The sequence below is a fragment of the Phacochoerus africanus genome, chromosome X (assembly GCF_016906955.1).
Source record: "Phacochoerus africanus isolate WHEZ1 chromosome X, ROS_Pafr_v1, whole genome shotgun sequence".
Taxonomy (NCBI): domain Eukaryota; kingdom Metazoa; phylum Chordata; class Mammalia; order Artiodactyla; family Suidae; genus Phacochoerus; species Phacochoerus africanus.
This window is the reverse complement of record NC_062560.1, coordinates 36,526,422-36,546,540: the sequence shown is the minus strand read 5'-3', so window position 1 is coordinate 36,546,540 and position 20,119 is coordinate 36,526,422. Positions and strand designations below refer to the sequence as shown.

Below are 20,119 nucleotides of genomic sequence, written 5' to 3'. Positions count from 1 at the left end.
CCCATTTTAATGCAGGCTCCCTGAGAAAGTCAGTACACAGGGAATTCAAGGAGCCTTGCGTTCAGCTTTGTCTGATTTTAGAGCCCTTGCCCACAGCTACCACACACACATGTACCTTCTCATCCTGGAAGATGGCATTTTGCCTCTTTGTTTCATGAGGGCCAAATGCTGATGCACAGGAAACCAAGTGTTGACTAAAAAAAAAAAAAAAAAAAAAGCATGACCTAAAAGTTGAGAATTATGTTTTATTCCGTGGACTTGCTGAGGTCTTAAGTCTGGGAGCAGTCTCTCAGGTAGATCTGAGGGCCCGCTCCCTAGAGGTAAGGGGAGCCGGGATGTACAGGGGTTTTGCCACAAGGACCAGGTAGTCGGAACATGAAAAAGATTACCTGTTCATGAAAGAAAACCAGACATCTCAAGTTAAGGAATTTAGGGCTTTTCTAGGCATGGGAAGATGAAAGAGTCTACTATCACCTAAATCATTCCTTTGATAGGCATCTCAACTGTCTAGGGCCAGTATCTTGTTCTTTCCCATCCTGAATCCCCTCAGAGTGCACAGTCAGGGGCAGCTGCAGTGACTGAAGGCTTGGCAGTGGGCGGCCCATTTGTCTCCATCCTGAATTCCCTCAAGGCTCACCCTCTGGGTGGCCGGAGCAGTGGTAGTGCCTGATGGCTTGATGGCCATCCTTTGTTTTTGATATGGCAGGCAACATTTTTCACTCACATAAGAAACTGTAGAAGAATGTCAGGAGTTCCTTTTGTGGCTCAGCTAAAGCAAATCTGACTAGCATCCATGAAGACACAGGTTCGATCCCTGGCCTTGCTCATTGGGTTAAGGATCCAGCGTTGCCGTGATTTGCGGTGTGGGTTGCAGTCACGACTCGGATCCTGTGTTACTGTGGCTGTGGTGTAGGCCAGCGGCTATATATCCCATTTGACCCCTAGCCTGGGAACCTCCATATACTGCAGGAGCGGCCATAAAAAGACAAAAAAAAAGAGAGAGAAAGAAAGAAAAATGTAACTTCTCTGGGCCAATTCTAGAACAGTGATGTTCTGGTGCTGATGAATCTCTTTGTGCCAGCTCCTTTCAGTAGAAGACTGCACACCTCAACCTTCTGTGGATGGAGGGGTAGGGTGGGGTTTCAGATTACAGGCAGGACTGGCTGAAACAGGACCCTGGCTCTCCCATTGTATTCACACTGGTAGTAATCAGGGTTAACATTAACCACCTTCCAGGGCTGTAGTAGGACTCATTCATCCAATATATATATAATGAGCATGTGATGTGCTCCGTCTCAGGTTAGATCATGTGGATACAATTATCGCTTCGGATGTTTAGCAAAGAGTCTAATCTCAATCAAAGTTACAGATGGTCACTATTACTAGTATTATCACACTTGTATGTTGAAGTTTGCCTGTGTCACATAGCTTGAGTGAGAGGGGATATGATTTTTGTGACGTCTGTCACCACCTGGACTTGGGGCCCTGGGTCACCTATGTAAGCGTGTAGGCTCTGGGACATTATTCGCGGCGTGGCCGCCACTCCTCTCCTGGCCACCAGAGGGCGCGCGGCCTCTACCTCAACCGCCTGCTGCTTCTGCGCCTGCGCTGCGCGGGTCGCCCGCCCTCCGATCCCCTCCCCCTCCGGGGCCCGCTCCGCCTCTTGCCCTAACGCTCCGCCCCCGTTGCCCCTAGCGGCTGTTTGTTGACTTCCGGGAACGCGGGTGTAGTTGATGCCCCTAGAGTCGCCATGGGGGCCCAGTGGGCTTCCGGGGCCCGTGTCAGGGCTGAGGCGCTGCCATAGGCCCCACCGACTCGCCCCCACCGCTTTCCGGGCCCAGGCGCAGGATCCTGATAGCGCCCTCGTCATGGGGGAACCTGAGGAGATGGTGCCCGGTGAGTCGCACCCGCGTTCGTGGCGGCGGGCCGGGAGGGGAGGGTCCGCGGGCGGGCAGGCGGGCAGCCAGGCCCCGCCTCCGGGCCGGCCCCGTCGGGGGACAGGCCTGGGCCGCGGCCGCTCGACTTCGAGCTCGGTGGAAGCTCTGGCCGCGCCCCCGCGGTTGACTGAAGGGAAAGGAAAGAAGAGGAGGGACGTGAGAGGGAACAACGGGGAAAGGGGTGCCGGTCTTTCACCTTCTGATTCTTTTAAAATAAGTTTTCGATGAGTTTCTGGAAGGCAGGGCCAGTTTTCAGTTCTCTACGAACTTCCCGAAGTACTTCCTTCGAGGTCCTCAGACCCAGATTGTGTACTGAACCTAATAAAGGGTGGGTGGCCACGGGGCAGGGGTGAAAGTGGATGGGGAAAGCGACCTGGAGAAAGGAGGGAGCCGTTTGCCAGTCGTTTTTTTAAGACTTTTCCTCTGAGTTTCAGAAGTGCCTTTGGCATTGTGACCCAGTGCCGCGTACATACTGTGTAACAGAAATAGACGTTTCGTGAAGCGGTACTTACTCTAGCCACTTGGGATGCGCTCAGATCTTTTCTATAATACGTTAATTTAAAGATGGTAATCGTGACCCACTAATGAGTCACTGCGAACAGTTTGAAATGACACTGGGTGAGAGCAGAATCGTGTATTCACTGAAATGTGTATTTCGTTTCTGCCCTGCTCTTGGGCTCAAACACGATGAAACTCCTGCCTCGAGTTCACAGCTTAGGGAGAGATTGAAGAAACTAAACAAAATTACAGGCATTTAACTGTAGATGCCAGGGGGCCAGAGCACAGCCACCAAACCCTGGGGTAAGGGTAATGGGGGGAGGCTTCCTGGGGAGCCAGAGCAGGACAAAACAGTTAAAATTAGTCGTTCTGTAAAAATTCAGAGCGTGTTCTAGAGCCTGGCCTCCTAAATCTCAGTGGTCACTTTGAACTGACATACCTCACACCTGTTCTCAGAAGGTTTGCCATGGTGGCTAGTCTTTTGCGCATGGATATTTACTATTAAAACTGATGTTTGCTATGTTTCTCTTTCTGGTACCCATTTTGTTTCTTTGTGTGTGACCATCCTCCTTGAGATTTCCTCAAAAGCTGGAGCTGGCCTTCTGTTTGGAGGGGTGGGGAGGCGTGTTTAATTATTGGGATCTGGTAGGAGTTTTGGGTCTCTCTCCAAAATGGTACTGGACTAAAACAGGCTGTCAGAACTCCTCGCACCAGGTCGTATTTAATGACTTTATTTAAGAATGTTAAATCTCAACACCTGTGTCCTCATGATATTAATGTTGAAACTCAATACTGTCCTATTTGTGTGTGTGGAGAAAAGCCCTCACTAAGGGCCTAGACCCCGAGGTGTTGACCAGCGCGAGTAGAGCATCCAGTGCATCTGCTCACTCCAGGGAGCAGATGGTCCACCTCGTGACAGCAGGACTCTTAGTCATTGAGGATTGCCTTCCTCGTGACCGTATATTGCTTACTTTACACCAGTAAATGAATAATACCTATTTAATTTATTAGATTTCATAAGTAAAACTAGACTGACGTCTGAGGAGTAAAACTGAGTTAAGATGGAAGAAGGGGGGCATAGACAGTGCTGGAGCAGAAGCAAAGCTGTCAAACAAGGAATCTGTACAAATAAATTATTGAAAAAATATCTTAGTTAACCGGCAACATAATAAAAGTTGTGAAATCAGAACTTTCTTATATTTGCAGAATCAGGTGCTGTGTTTACGTTTGGAAAAACTAAATTTGCCGAAAACATTGCTAGCAAATTCTGGTTTAAAAATGATATACCTGTATCTCTTTCCTGTGGAGATGAACATACTGCTATTATTACAGGTTAGTATTAAAGTCTTCAGATAGTAATACTTAGAGAATCCTAAGTATTATAGATGTGCTGTGTTTGAAACATGTTGAAGATTCTGGCTTTTTTTTTTTTCACTTGGCTAGAGAATTCTTGACAAATTGGTTGATCAAGAGTGTCTTTTAAATTTCGAGCTCCCAGAGTTCCCGTCGTGGTTCAGTGGTTAACGAATCCGACTAGGAACCGTGAGGTTGCTGGTTTGATCCCTGGCCTTGCTCAGTGGGTTAACGATCCGGCGTTGCCGTGAGCTGTGGTGTGGGTTGCAGACGTGGCTTGGATCCGGAATTGCTGTGGCTCTGGCGTAGGCCGGTGGCTACAGCTCCGATGCTACCCCTAGCCTGGGAACCTCCATATGCCATGGGTGCGGCCCCAGAAAAGGCAAAAAGCCAAAAAAAAAAAAAATAAAGCTCCCTCAGTATGTTTAAGTGTGATTCTCTGTACATACTGCTTTCTCGAAATAAATCTATTTGAATAGATCTATATAATCAAAAAGCTGTTACTGTATATCTTAGAAACTCTACACCTGACAAAATCTGGCTCAGGTAGATGGGCGAGGGAACCTGTTTTAACATGTATACACAATGACGGTGTTTAAGAACAGCCTTTTTTATTGCTTTGTGATGACTTCATCTCACATTTTATGTTGAAAACGGTTCCGTTTATTATTTCTTTCTTCTTTTCTCCACCAGGAAATAATAAACTTTTCATGTTTGGCAGTAACAACTGGGGCCAGTTAGGATTAGGATCAAAATCAACTGTTGAGAAGCCAACATGTGTCAAAGGTTTGGGGTCTTTTCTTCTTTATTACTTTAAAGAGTTAAACCATATAAAGTACTTTTATAGTGATTGTGTAGTTCCTTAATATCATATTATAAATAATAAAGCCTTTGGTTCATTATTCTCTGAGATTTACTTGAATATTATTGGCATTTGACTATATTTTTCATATGATATTCAGAACTATGTTTATATGTTAAGATCTAAAAATCACGTTGATCTTAAACTCAGATACCATGAAGCAAGGATTGAGTCTATAGTATTGTACTCGAACGTCTTTTTTTTTTTTTTTTTTGCGTATTTGGCAATCTACTTAAGTACTACTGTTTTTGCAGATACAGAGAACAAACAATATATGTTAGGATTTTTGAGCTCTGTCTCATTTGCTGGAGTTGTAGACATCATGGTTCTATGTAGTTGCAAGTCTTACAAAGCACACTTTACCCTGCTGAGTAGAGTTAGCAGATGTGCTGAACAAAACATCAGGACTTAGAGTTGATGAATACTCGTGTTCTTACAAGAACAGCAGGACAGACTATTTCAAATCAGGACTGTCCCAGAAAATGCAAGACATGTGATCCCTTTACAAAGCTTTCCTGACATTGTATGCAAAGCTTCCGTTTGGTCACAACATACGAACAACAGCCATACTTGAATGGCGATGGAGAGTCCTTGGAATGTGACTAGAGCAGGCTTCTTTATCTTCTTAGCCCATTTTTAAATTTCAGCTCACAATTCCAGTGTAATTTATCATATCCATGCTATTTATAAGTATTGTTGTGGAACTTTTACAGTATTCCACTTGGTCAAAAAGTATTAATTGAGCACAGTCCACTAAAGCCCTGAGTTTATTTACAGGACCTGTGATCCTTCCTCTCAAATATCTGGTAGACAAGCGAATGGGATTGTCTAGACCGTGAGATTCTTGAGACCAGGGACTCTGTCTTAGTGATCTTTGCAGCCCCGATGCTAAGCACTTAGATGTTCTCTAAGTGTTTTTAATGTGTAGATGAATGAATGAAGAACTTTAGCAAAGGTATAGGCCTATGAATATTGGACTTAGTGTTTTGTGAGGTAGAAAGTAAGTGTGATGGTGGTGATGGCAGACTAGGAAATAGATCGGGTTACTCGTAGAGTTTGAAATGAGGTTTAGATGCCTAGCCCTTACCTCAGACCTACCGACTCAGATTCTCCAGGGGTGGGCCTGAGCTATCTGTATTTTGCTTGAAGCGCCACTGGTTATAATGATGCACTAGTTCCGAAAACTTTGATTTGTCAGTTCTGAACGTCAGCTTTGGAGTCAAACAGACCTGGGTTTAAATCTCTTCTATCACTTGGTTATCATTTGACCTGGATTTTTGATCATTTTCATGATCAAAAAAATCTTGATTGCTGTATTTTTGTATTTTTAGCTTTAAAACCAGAAAAAGTGAAATTTGCTGCCTGTGGAAGAAACCATACCCTAATTTCAACAGGTATAGTATTCAATCTGTATGACTTCCTGCTCAATTTGAGGACCGAGGTCTCCAGTAACATTTGTGGCTTTGTAAAATTCATCCGAATGGTACCTTGGCCACAGTAAGATGAGGATTTTTTAAAATGTAAGTGGCTAGCACACTTGTTTGCCTATGAAAATATGCAGATAAATGTTAAGTGGCTGAAGAAAAAGCAGCTTTTCTTGGATTACATCAAGGAACAGCATCTCCTCATCTGTGCGGCAGCTTGCTCCGACTCTTTCTCTTCCCCCTTCTCTCCTGAGGGTCAGTGGATGGGAGCGCAATTCTAGTCAAAATCCAAACAGACCCTGTGTGTGTGTGTGTGTGTGTGTGTGTGTGTGTGTGTGTGTGTGTAGAAATCGACAAGGTGATTCTGAAGCTTATATGGAAAAGCAAAGGACCTAGAATAGCCAAAACAATTTTGAAAAGACCGGGAGTTCCCGTCATGGCACAGCGGAAACGAATCCGACTAGGAACCGTGAGGTTGCAGGTTCGATCCCTGGCCTCTCTCAGTGGGTTAAGGATCCAGTGTTGCCCTGAGCTGTGGTGTAGGTCGCAGACGCGGCTCAAATCCGGCGTTGCTGTGGCTGTGGTACAGGCCGGCAGCTGCAGCTCCGATTGGACCCCTAGCCTGGGAACCTCCACATGCCAAGGGTGCGGCCCTACAAAGCAGATAAATAAGTAAATAAAAATAGTTTTGAAAAGATCAAAATTGGAGGGCAAGTGCTATCTGATTTCAAGACCTACTGTAAAGCTACAGTAATCAAGACAGTGTGCTTGCAGTGAAAAGGGAAAGATTAATGGAACAGAATAGAGTCCCGAACTAGACCGACATGTAACACTTGACAAAGGTGCCAAGGCACTTCAGCGAAGAAAAGGGAGTCCTCAGTCCTCCTGCTGCCACCATGAGACATCCAGGCCCTGACCCCCAGCAGGCTTTCCTACCTCCCTTCGCCCCCAACACCCCCCCACCCCCCGCGCCGATGCTGCTTCTGTCTTCAGTCCATTCTGCCTTCGAGCTCCCAGTGCCCCCGCAGCCTCTCTGCCCCCACTCATTCTTTTCCTTTGCTGAAATGTCTTTTCTCTTTCTCTTATTCTCTTTTCTTTCTCTTGTTCTTGTCTTTTAAGATCCAGTATAAATTTTACTGCTTTTACTGCTTCCATGAAGCTTTTTGTGACCATTCGGCTTTTTCCTCGTGTTGTTCTCTGAACTGCTTCAGCATCCCACCAACTCCGCCTTGCTCCATATCTGTTAAATTCTGCGGTCCAATTCCATATGGCCTTGTAATATCTCCCATTTGAAAGCTAGTCTTGTTTCCTCCATGAGGTTTCATTTCTTCCAAAATAATATCTAATTTAAAATTCTTTCTGATTCAGGATGATTTTGCCCTCAGCTTCCCCTATAATTTAGAGAGGCTTTAATTTCATATGCATTTTTATGACAGATATAACTAATTGTAATATGTATGTCTTTGTTTCATTACTTGAGAGCATACTGGCAGTGTTTATTATCTAGGCATGATATCCTGCTTATGTTTTTAAGAAAATAATTAACGAACAATTATATAGTGTTTACAGTGAGCCACATGCCATTCTAAGAATTGTATAAATGTTAGCTAATTTAAGCTTCATAACACCTCTGAAGTAGGCACTGTTATTATCCCATTTTACAGATGAGGAAAATGAGACACTGAGAGGTTAAGGATAGCTTGCTCAAAGTTACATAGCTGGTAAGTAGCAAGGTAGAATTCGCACCCAGGAAGTCTGGCTCTGGGGTCTTCGCTCCTAAACCCAGTGCTATACTGCCTTCCTATTTAGCTAGAAAATTAAAATAATTACACAACATAGAATATTTGCATTTCTAATTATAGTCTTCTTTATTTGCCTCATTCTACTTGTTTGTAACCTATTATACCTTAACTTTAACAGGTATGGAAGTTAAAATTAATGAACCACATCTCTTTTAAAGTAGTTTGACTTGGATTGTAAACTAATTCGGAAATTGCTTTCCTCTTTTTTGCTCTGAATTAATAGTGCTGCATTCGCGAAAAAATACATTCCACACATTCTGTGCGTTTCAATTGCTGTTTAAACTCTAAAGTGGTTGATAAAATCTCACAAAAATGTAGAGCCTTGCTTGTTTTGCTGTATTTTTGACACCGAAATGAAGTTATTCACCAAATTGTAGGGTAGTGCCAGCTTTCCACTTTCTTCGCTGGTAATAGAGAAACTATCTGGTGACACCAGCCTGTCGCACAAAGATGGTGACTCTGGTGTACTGACCTCTCCTTTTCCATGTGCAGAAGGAGGCAAAGTTTATGCAGCTGGAGGAAATAATGAAGGACAGCTGGGACTTGGTGACACTGAAGAGAGAAACACTTTTCATGTAATTAATTTTTTTACATCCCAGCATAAGATTAAACAACTCTCTGCTGGGTCTAACACTTCAGCTGCACTGACTGGTAAGACTTTTTTCCATTTCAAACTGGGACACATCCTTTATTTTTTTGGACCAGAATATAGCAAGCCAGCAAACTGAAGATAGCAGCTCTGTTTAGTTTTCTTTCATCTGTTTTCATTGACTATGTGTTTTCAGCCGACATTTAAAATAGAACTTAAAATCAGGACATACATTACCATTTTATGCTTACATAGACTAAGAAGGTGATAGATAAGTTCTAAGCTGTGCTATCCATCTACTCTTAGATATTATCTTCATTGTGTGTGCTGAAAGTTATATTTGCTATCAGAAACATCCTAGAAAGCTGTTGGATATATGTTATTAAAATACAGTTTATAAAGGTCATTGCGTCTCTCTGCCTTCCCTATCAAAAGGCCGTATGAGAAATCTTTTTAAAATTTGGAGCCGAGGAGTTCCCGTCGTGGCGCAATGGTTAACGAATCCTACTAGAAACCATGAGGTTGCAGGTTCGATCCCTGGCCTAGCTCAGTGGGTTAGGGATCCGGCGTTGCTGTGAACTGTGGTGTAGGGTCGCAGATGAGGCTCAGATCCCGTGTTGCTGTGGCTGTGGAATAGGCTGGTGGCTACAGCTCCGATTAGACCCCTAGCCTGGGAACCTCCATGTGCCGCGGGTGCGGCCCTAGAAAAGGCAAAAGACAAAAAAAAAAAAAAAAATTGAAGCCGAGACACACCTGTCTCCTTGAAGCAGCTGCTGGTGTGTTTCTTCCTTCCAGGCTGGAGAGCTGTATGACAGTGTTGCTCTGGCTGTCCAGGGAGCCAGGGTCAGACCTACAGCTCCATCCCTTCAGTTCTGTCAACTGCACAGTTAGCATTTTGACATTTTGACCTCCTCCTTTTGGTTCTTACTTTCAATTTTCCTTTTCTTTTTTTTTTTTTTTTTTTTTGGCTCCACCTGCGGCATGTGAAAGTTCGCAGGCCAGGAATCGAACCCACACCACAGTTGTGACCTGCACCAACCATAGCTGTGGCAATGCCAGATGCTTAACTTGCTGTGCCACACAGGAACTTCCTCAATTTTCCTTTTATTTACCCCTCCAAAGTTTTAAAAATTTTTTAATTATTTAAAAGATGGAGGTTAATGTCTTAAGAACTCCTTTCTAAAATATTTCTTAGTGTTTTTTTTTTCCCTGACGTCACAACTCTTATCAAAAAGCACAGAAGTTAACCTGCTTTTGAGATGCTGTGGATGCTAGTATATCGCCTTATTCTCTGAAGTTAGATTATGTGTTTTCAAGCGTAAATTGAAAAAAAAAAAAAAAGGTTAGTGAAATACATTGGTGTAATTTTTTTCTTTCTTTAAAGCGTCATTCCCCCAGTGTTCTCGGAGCAAGGCCGTCCAGGTACTTTTGACCTGGGACTTGCCCAGGAGATGTCCAGTATGACCCGTGCTGTCATTCAGTTCAGCTGCAGGTAGAGGCTGCTCGAAAGGAGGGAACTACTTTGTTTAGAGACATTAAAGTTAAGGAAAGATTATTATAGGAAAGGGCATTCTGTCTTTGCTGTTGAGATAAAAACATGGACGTGATTAAAGTGATTTACATGAGATTATTCTCTGTCCTTTATAGAAGCATTTCATGATAGAAATTGTCCTCTTAAGTGGCTAGCTGGTGTAAATGTCTTCGTAGTACTTTTCTTTCACAATACATAAGTTTTCTCAGTTAAAAAATGTTATTGTTGGAAATAACAATAGCAATAACCTTTTTTCCTGTTTTGTTCATAGAGGACGGAGAGCTTTTTATGTGGGGTGACAATTCTGAAGGGCAAATTGGTTTACAAAATATGACTAGTATATGTGTCCCTCATCAAGTGACCATTGGAAAACCTATCTCCTGGATCTCTTGTGGATATTACCATTCAGCTTTTGTAACAAGTAAGACAGAACACTTTGGATTTCTTATGTCATCTCCCATTTCTAAGTTATTACTAAATTAATAATAAAATGACGTAACAGTCTACATTTTTATAGAAACAGTGCCATGGTACTCCATGGAATGAAATAATTGTGATCCGCTGTAGGTTGCAGTATTTCTTCATTTCCATAATGAGTGTTTATAATTTCAAACTCTGACATGTTACGTTTTTTTAGTGACTGTTAGGTCTATTAGAAAAACAAAATTCATACATTAGAAACCCTTCTATATTTTGGTTCTCAAACTTCTTAGACTCTGGCATGAAAAACAAGGCCTATGGCTTCTTTTCTCTGGATTTTTTTTGCTCCTGTGCTGACCTGCTCTACTCTTGTCTTGATAATTTGCTTTTATTGCTCCAGTACATGCATGAGTCATAGATTATCACTGTGGGGACAGGGATGAAGCTAAGATGGAAGAGAGCTCAGTATGGGGTATGCTTTCCTTTGGCGGGAATTTTCTCAGGATCCCCAATTTCTCCCTTTCCTCAGCTCACTGGCAATCTTTTTCTGCCTTAGTTAAGATATTTGAAATGTTGGATTCTTTCTATTATAGCTTACATCTATGCTAGTAATATTAGTAATAGTAGTAGTAATAATAGTAATAGTAAGAATGTCAGATGGTTTTCCATCTTATTTATGGTTTTTCTTATAGTAAAGACACCTAGAGGAAAGAGGTCTATGGCTCCTCTTAGATATTCCTCTAAATATTTGTTTTAGACATTTAGTATTGATTCTGTGCATCTCAAATTTGGGTTTAAAAAGTGCTGATTAACCTATCCCAGTGCCCCCCAGCTTTACCAGTGAATTTGTAGCAGCTTGGTACCGAGAAAGGGCAAACTCCTCCTAGGCTGGTTTTTTTCACCACTGTGTCAGTTTGTGTCTTGAAAAAACTGATAATAAATACTGTTGAATGAGGGAATGGGCGAAGAATAAACAATTGGTTGAATTCCTCGGGGCAGTACCATATACCAACTTATTTGCAACTTTAGGGCTCCTGGGGCTGGTATAGCCTATGCTCACTTTGTTTATGAAACAGAAAACGGGGGGGGGGGGAAACAAATAATCAAAACATTGTCTTATAGTTGAGTCTTAATAAAACTGTCAGAATCAGTCTTTGCTCCTGCTTTAGCCAGTAGGGAAATAAGTGGAATTGCTCGTCTTAACCAATCAGCATTACATTGAACATTTTTTGTTTTGTTTTCTGTTTTTATGCATTTTAAAAAAGCAGCCGTATTGACACATACTCATATGCCATACAATTCACCCGTTTACGGTGTGAGGAGCAGTAGGAGTTTATAGGCAGTCATAGAAAGGGACTCATTTGGACTTAGTTAACTCTTCCGTATGAGAGTCAAGAGGCGTGGGGAAATGGGGAAGGGTGCACTTCTTCTGCATCAGGGTTTATTAACTACTTCGCAGGAAGGTATGGTTCAGAAAACTTCGCTTTTTGTGCAAATCAATCCAGAAAATGAGCATAGCAGAGTTTGCAGGATTTGACCAAGTTTTAAGTGGCACATACCCTGTGTGTTAAAGGTCCCACAGCTTCCCCAAGTTCTTATTTGCTAGAAGGGCACTCAAGCCTCAATAGCTGGTTATACACATGGCAAAGATTTATCACAGCAAAGGATACCAAGCAGAAGTAACAGGAGAGATCCGTGTCCTCCAGACAGGTCCAGGGTACACGTCCTAGTCCTTCCTCTTCCAAGGCCGCACAGGACGTGTTTTCTCTTTGGCAGCAAACTACCGGGGACAGGTGTGTGCTGTCTCTGCCCAGGGAAGCCCACTCCATTCTCAGGATCTGAGGCTTTTATGTAATGGCTGGTCATGTAGGTGCACCCTGCCAGCAGCTGGTCCTGGCAGCGGCAACTCAGTTCCCTCGACAGTGAAACCAAGTGTACATGGGCAGTGTTGAAGTTTGTGCAGAGCAGCCCTTTCTTATTTTCTTGCTAAGCTGGTATAATTCATTTCTCCAGGCGTGCATAACACAATCATCTCTCCCAACATATCCCTCCCTAGGGCCGCATTCCCAGGGGTTGGTTAACAGGCAGGCAGGCAGTCACTCATGGTTCTCTTGGAGACATACACATGATAAAGATGTGTTACTGCTTTCCTCACACCAGTGGTGATGTGTTCCGTGCCATTCTTTAGATTAGATTATGTATTTACAACAGTTTTTAAATTCTCGCTTTCTAGAAATAAGTTCAGTTCATAGAAATGAATTAAAAAGTTCCCACTTTCAGGAAGCTCATGTCCTAATGTGATAAATGTGATAGCAGAAGCGGATCAATAGTAATGGTATGGACAAGGCAGTGATTCAGTGTCCCAGGTTCCTCATCAAGAGATTCTGGAAGAAGTGTCATCCAAGTAGAATCTGCTATCCTTAGGCTCACTCACCTTATTTACTTCACATATAAGTGAGTTTTCTGAAGTGAGTTTCCTAAAAAGCAATTACTCATTTATTCAGCAAGTGTTCTTCAAATGTTTAATATACTACACACACTGCTAGGTTTTTGCAGTACCACAGCGAGCAAGACAAAAATCCATGTCCTCATGGGGATTTAATGTCTAGTTATTTTGCTTCATTAAAAGCAAGTAGAAGGAGTAATATCATCTTTTTCTGTATTGTGAAACAAGTTAAAGGATTTTCTAGTTGTTTATTAGTGGTGATGCTTGTGAATTCTTCCTGAAGATTTTGGATTAGAGTAATCAAGGGAGAAGGAAAATCTAGCTTTATTTCCTTACCATTCAGTAAAAAAAACTCAAGAAAGGTCAGATTTCTTAAGTTGAGATTTTCTAAATTTTTTATCAAACCTGAGAACATGTACCCAAAAACCAGTATTGTGTTCATGTCTGTATTATCCTCAATGACTACTATTCTTTTCCTTCAATAGCGGAGGGAGAACTGTACACCTTTGGTGAACCAGAGTGTGGGAAGTTAGGTCTTCCCAGAAAGCTGCTTGTCAATCACAGAGTGCCCCAGCTGGTGCCAGGGATTCCTGAGAAGGTGCTCCAAGTAGCTTGTGGCGGTGGGCACACGGTTGCCCTCACAGGTACGTGTGGCGCCTGCTGCTCCGTTCCCTGCTTTCTGTGCTGACTAATGAAAGCCTTTTTTGCATTCATTTATTTTTACTCTGGTATAAATACTTCACATCTGATCCACCCTCTTAACAGATTTTTAAGTGTCCAGTGCAGTATTGTTATCTATAGGCACACTGGCTATGGCAGGTCTCTAGAGTGTTCAGATCTGCAGAGCTGAAACCTATACCCATTCATTAGCAGCTCCCCTCTCCTGCTACCCCAGCCCCTGGCAACTGCTCTTCAAGTTGTTCCTTTCCCCAGTTTGACTATTTTAAATACTTCCTGTAAGTTAGCTTTGCATCTTTTTTCCATGAAGATCCGCAACTGTTGTTCCTATAGTAAATATGCATTTCTAACCCTAACCCTGAGGAAGAAAGTTTTAAGTAGAAAAAAAATGAGTTTTGTTGAATTCTTTTTGCTAATATAATTGACATTTTCATGACCTTAACACCTTTAATGGCAGCAAATAACATTTTCTTAGCTTACTTTCTTTCTTTCTTTTTTTTTAATTCTTTATTTTTTTGCTTTTTAGGGCCACACCCACAGCATATGGAGGTTCCCAGGCTAGGGGTCCAGTCGGAGCTACAGCTGCCGGCCTACACCACAGTCACAGCAACGCAGGATCTGAGCAGTGTCTGCCACCTACACCACAGCTCACGGCAACACCGGATCCTTAACCCACTGAGCAAGGCCAGGGATGGAACCCGCCAACCTCATGGTTCCTAGATTTGTTTCCACTGCACCACAATGGAAACTCCTTTCTTAGCTTATTTTCAAAGACAAGTTGTTTTCCTCAAACATAAGGACTCCATGTTTATTTAAATTGACATTTTTTTCTGGTATACCTTATTTTGGAGAAGCTGCCTGTTAAGGCTGTTTTCTACTTGTGATTGATAATGCTTTTCTTTGTGATATTCACAATATCTAACTTGGTGACTTCTTTGTGATTTTTATATTCTCTTATAGTAATGAATTTAAACGTGTTAAGATTTTAAATGACAGATAATACAAGAAAGTTAGAACCTTAATGGTAATGTCACCTCTTGGTTTCTGAATTTTGTATTTGGTATGACCTGTCTTATCAGGATTCTACTCAGTCTATTAAAATGTACTTACTACTTGATAATATGTGTACTTAATTGATGCTCCTAAATTTGTTCAACCTTAGATTAATTTTAGATGAGTAGTACAGAGGTAGTACAGTTAGGCAGTGAATGATTGTGATATTTTTTTGGTCAAAAAGAAATGAACAGTTTCTGAAGTCACCACTTAATCTTCAGTAACCCAGACCTAGAAGTGTTCTAGACGAATTTTAAATAATATCCAGTTCTCAGGTGATCATGCTTAAGTGTTGCAAAGTAATTAAATGATATTTTATCTTTAGATTTTCCTCTCTTACATCACGTCTCCTTGACTTCCTATTATAGTCTCAGTCATGCTTATAAAGCTATGGTTTCTTAGGATTACAGTTTCTAGATGGAATGTTTTCAAAGTGAGAAATAATTTTTTTCCAGGCCTCCACTCTAAATTTGGAAATAACTCTGAGGTTTAAGATTTTTTTAAACTTCTGCTGATAAAATAAATTTTCATATAATTTCTAAAAGATTTATTCTAGAAATTAAATTGTATTGGTTTTTGTATGTATTGTCCTTAGATAAGAGTCTTAAGTCATTTAAAAATAGTAGAAGCTATCGTCGTTGCTAGTCATCCAAGCACATGAAAGAGAACCTAACAGGATAAGGAGCAAAACTTTTGTAACATGATTCAGGCTGCGTGAACAGCCTAGTTTCACAAGCTAATATCAGACAGCCCAAGAAACTTGGAGTGATTGTCGGCCAGCTAGAGATAGACAGTCGTTTTCGTTTACCCAACATTGTACGATTAAGCTAAACATCCAGACATGGGGATATGCTGTGTGATTATTAATTAAACTAAGAGATGGTAGGAGTTCCCAAAATGGTGCAGCCAAAACGAACCGACTAGTATCCATGAAGATGCAGGTTTGATCCCTGGCCTCACTCAGTGGCTCAGTGGGTCAGGGATCTGGCATTGCCCTGAGCCATGGTGTAGGTTGCAGATGCTGCTCAGATCTGATGTTGCTGTGGCTGTGGCCGCAGCTCCAATTTGACCCTAACCTGGGAACTTCCCAAAAAAGGCAATAAAATAAAATAAAAATAAATGATAGATGGTATTTTTTCCCTTAAAATAAGGATCTGTTTGCCATTCCCTCATTGTGGCTTCATATCCTTGACACATCATATTTAAGAAGTAATTTCTATATGCCTCATTGATGAAGCAACATTCTTACTAGTCAGAAAAAAAATGTAAGACTATATGACAGTAGTTACATGTTCATCAGTATCCTCTGTTGTCAGAATAAGTTGAGTTGATTGGATAATTACTTCTTAGAATGCCCTATTGTGTTTTAAAATCTTCCTGCATGTTTTCTCATTTAATCCTTGCAGCAGCTCTGTTAGATAGGGATTAGAGCACCAGGAATTTAAGGACCTTGTCTCCTTGCAGCAGCTAGTGATAGTGAAGGTTTGGGTTTCTCTCTGCCTAAAGCCGAAGCACTTGCTCCTGCTCCTGCAGCAGGAGAGGCCGGCCGTGTGTTGCACAGCGGAGAAGCAGAGGCCGGGAAGAGGTGTGTGTCTAATGGGACACTGTCATCACCACTCATTTACCCTGACTTTGTGCTTTTCCATTTCTTGAGACCATGTGAACGAATATTTACTGTTACTGGAGTTCCTTTGGAATCACTTTAAAAATATTAATATAGAGGAAAGCCTTTTTCCCTCCTTTCATTATTACTGCATTTCCCAGTAAATGAGCTTTACCTTGTGTGGATAAATCTAGCCTGTATACTGTAAGTTTGAATTCTCATGCATAGCCTCTGAAATTGTTTTATAAAATAGGTTATTCCACTAAACTACTGTTGAGAGTAAGGACTTTTTCTGTAAGAGACACGTCATTTTTTAATGTAAGGCAGTGAAAGGAATAAGCTTAGTGACAGGTGATGTTTTTAACAAGCTGAGTTGCAATTATAGAAACTTTTTAGGTAGGTCACCGACTTTCGTGTCTTTAGCAATTCCTTTTACAGTCATATGTAAAAGATAAAAATCAGGCCCATGCCAAAATTGTTAGAATTGTGTACCTTGTCATTTTTCTCTTCCTTCATCACTGAGGAATGTGTTCTTAGACAGTCTTATATGAGTAGTTCTTTCAGAGACACTTACCCTTCATTATAAAACGTGGAAAGCACTGTTTTTCTAGATACAATGGTGACAGTGTCTGTACCTCTGAAATCTTTTTCTTGTGTCTGCCCCTCCCCTTTCAGAGAACGCTGTGTATGCCTTTGGGCTGGGACAGTTTGGTCAACTGGGTCTTGGTACTTTTATTTTTGAAACTTCAGAACCCAAAGTCATTGATAATATTAAGGATCAGAAAATAAGTTACATTTCCTGTGGAGAAAATCACACAGCTTTGATAACAGGTACAGATCAGAATTTCTGGTATATACTTACAAAACTGGTATATTTTATTACACAATAAATACTGTATGGGATGAATGTACCTAACTTAAGCAAATGAATTAATAACTGAAAAAAATGGGATTCCGAGTTTAATATGCCATTGTATAAAGTTGTAAGCTGCCTTTTAATATTCTAATTCAATTTAAAATCAATGTAAATGATCCAAAAATTTAGAGCCTCAAAAGATGTCAGTGATAACAGAGGTAAGACTAGTATTATATTTTGTCAGAAAGCTGGAATCTTTTTGAAATTGGATCGATTTGAAGGCTCTTAACTTTGCTCAGGCCAAAGGAAAAAGTCTCGTAAGAAAGAACTTATTTATTTACTTTTTTAAAGAAGATAAAGAAGTACATTTATTAAGAAACTTCATTATGCCAGGTGCCATATTAGTTGCTGTATACAAATATATTATCTTTTTTCTCTTATTATTATTATTAAAGTATAGTTGATTTACAATGCTTCTTCAAGTTCTGTTGTATAACAGAGTGACCCAATCACACACATTTCCCTGTGCTGTACAGTATTTTAAAACGCTCTCCCTGTTCTAATCTGACAGCTGCACTCAGGCTGAGTAGATTCTTATGATGTTTTTGCCACCAGGAGGCGTTTTCAGGAGTAACGGCTGCTTTCTCCATAGCGGTAGAGAAAAAGGCACTTCAAAGCCCCTTAAATGGATACCTGGGTCCTCTAGATCTTCTGCTCTGTAGTTTCACCTTTATCCAGGGGAGCTGCTACTTTGGGCCTACTTCCCAGCCTTAGAAACTAGGTGCTGCCAATGGAGGTCTCAATAAAAGTGCTTCCCTAGAATGAATGACTGACTCACTTGTAGATTATTTTTTTAATTTTTTTATTAATTTTATTGCATTTATAGTTGTACAACAATCATCACAACCAAATTTTATAGTATGTCCATCCCATTTCATATACTCCAATTTTAATTGCTTTGGAACAGGAGTTCCCATTGTGACGCAGCAGAAACGAATCCAACTAGGGACCATGAGGTTGTGGGTTCGATCCCTGTCTCGCTCAGTGGGTTAAGGATCCGGCCTTGCCGTGAGCTGTGGTGTAGGCTGCAGACACGGCTCGGATCCCATGTGGCTGTGGCTGTGGCGCAGGCCGGCAGCTGTAGCTCCGATTCGACCCCTAGCCTGGGAACCTCCATATTGCCGAGGGTGCGGCCCTAAAAAGCCAAAAAAAAAAAAAAGAATGGCTTTGGAACAAAAGACTATAATTTTTCTATTTCTAACTCACATTACTATCTGAAAATGAAGCTTTAAAAAGTCATAAATATTTTGAAATAATGCACATACTACTATTTCTGCATTTTTTCCCCTTTTACAAAAATTTCTGCTGCAGTGGAGCTCATCTAATGGTATCTGGTTAGAGGAACTAGGGATCCGAAAATACAAGATACCACCATACACTGTCCCTTCTTCCCCAAAGAACCTTTCAGAGAGAACTACCTGCCCATGTTCAGGTTATCAGTGTCCTAGTAAATGTAACATGAAATTGAACTATATATAATGTAAACAATTATTATTCCTTCATAGTACTCTAAATAACCACTGATAGTAAATACACACTTTTTGTGGATCATCTAACATTCAGTAAGATTATTTGGTTAAACTTTCATAGTACCTTTTCTCCTGAGGAAAGACGTTATTGCAGAAATAGTTGGACATTACCTTTGTTTGATATTTTTGCTCATGAATACTCCCCAAGGGCAGAAGTTGTGATTTTTTTTTTCTCCAGGACGATCAAGAGGTGTGTGGTGAGTTATCTGTACGTTCCTGCCAGGGCCCCCAATATAGACAGGGGCTCATGTTTTCAAAAGCTCCAAGGTTGGACGTGCAATCAGGCAGTTTGATCAGAGGTTTTTGGTTTTGGTTTTGGTTTTTCCTGGCTAAAGATAAGTTAAAAAAAGGACCTCTTTAACGTTTTGGATAAGGAAATCAGGGTCAAAGAAAGGAGGCAGAAAGCAAAAAGATGATAAGAAGCATATATAAAGAAAGAAATGCCTAATAGTAAGAAGCATAGCAGTCTAAATTTAGAGTCTGAACACTGGTTATTGCTTATTTATAGGGAATCTATTTGTTTTGGATGTTAATTTTTGACCTTGCCACTTTATTGAATTATGTTGTTATTTTTAATTATTTTTTTCAGGCAGCTCTCTTGGCTTTCCTTAGTATACAATTACTTTGCCATCTTAAACTACAAGTCCCCAGATATAATCGTATCATTTCTCAGTTTAAAACCATTCATTTAGCTTATTCTCATTCTTAAGATAGAGTTCACAAATTCTTAATATAAGCCAATAAGATCCTCCGTGGTATGGTTCCTTCTTACCTCTTCGGACTCATCTCCTACCGCTTTCCCCTTGTGCTCCAGACATTGGTAGCCTTTCGGCTTCGTCACTGCGCTGTGTTTTCTCTGGATTCACAGCCTTTGTGTATACTGCTGGCCTCTGCCTGGAAGATTCTTTGCTCCCTTCTTGCAGCTAACCCCTAATCCTTTTGGCTTCAGTTTGGAGGCCTTTCCTAATCCCCAAACTACAGGGAGAGCCCCTTCTCTGCACCCATACTGACCCTCGTTCCTTTACTTCTGCTTCCATGGCACTGCCCTCACTTGAGATAGAGGGCTTAGCAGTGAAGCTTCAGAATAGCTGCTATGGCAGGGGTGAAAGGATTACCTGTGGGGAAGTGACAGAATTACTCATCATCGTCATGGGCCCAGCTATGTAAGGGGATCCCAGGAGTGGTGTGGCGACTTAGCAGCATGGTTGGTTTATGGCATTTCCTTCAGCAGCATTCCACAACCCTGGAGCAGAAGTAAAAGAGACAGTTGGATTGATCTAAACTAGGGGTGACGTTTTTCTCTCCAGGGGACACATGGCAATGTCTGGAGATGTTTTTATTGTCACGAGTGCAGAGGCAGGGTATTCTATGTATATTAAGTAGGTAGAGGCCAAGGATGCCACTAAACATCCTGCAACGCACAGGACAAACCCATACAACCAAGAATTATCTGGCCACAAATGTCTGTAGTGCCAAAG

At 41.4% G+C, this 20,119-nt stretch overlaps 1 protein-coding gene across 5 annotated transcripts in view; it reads left to right on the top strand.

Moving 5' to 3' along the window:
- Nucleotides 1-1,697: 1,697 nt before the first annotated feature.
- Nucleotides 1,698-20,119, top strand: part of RPGR (retinitis pigmentosa GTPase regulator) — a 57,084-nt gene continuing 38,662 nt past the window's right edge. For all 5 annotated transcript variants that reach the window (XM_047764696.1, XM_047764693.1, XM_047764692.1 and 2 more), the window contains exons 1-8: nucleotides 1,698-1,896; nucleotides 3,642-3,767; nucleotides 4,482-4,574; nucleotides 5,982-6,044; nucleotides 8,369-8,527; nucleotides 10,268-10,417; nucleotides 13,348-13,506; nucleotides 16,872-17,027. In XM_047764696.1, the coding sequence (XP_047620652.1) occupies nucleotides 1,734-1,896; nucleotides 3,642-3,767; nucleotides 4,482-4,574; nucleotides 5,982-6,044; nucleotides 8,369-8,527; nucleotides 10,268-10,417; nucleotides 13,348-13,506; nucleotides 16,872-17,027 (1,069 nt within the window). In that variant the 5' untranslated portion in view covers nucleotides 1,698-1,733. The remainder of the gene's footprint in view (nucleotides 1,897-3,641; nucleotides 3,768-4,481; nucleotides 4,575-5,981; nucleotides 6,045-8,368; nucleotides 8,528-10,267; nucleotides 10,418-13,347; nucleotides 13,507-16,871; nucleotides 17,028-20,119) is intronic.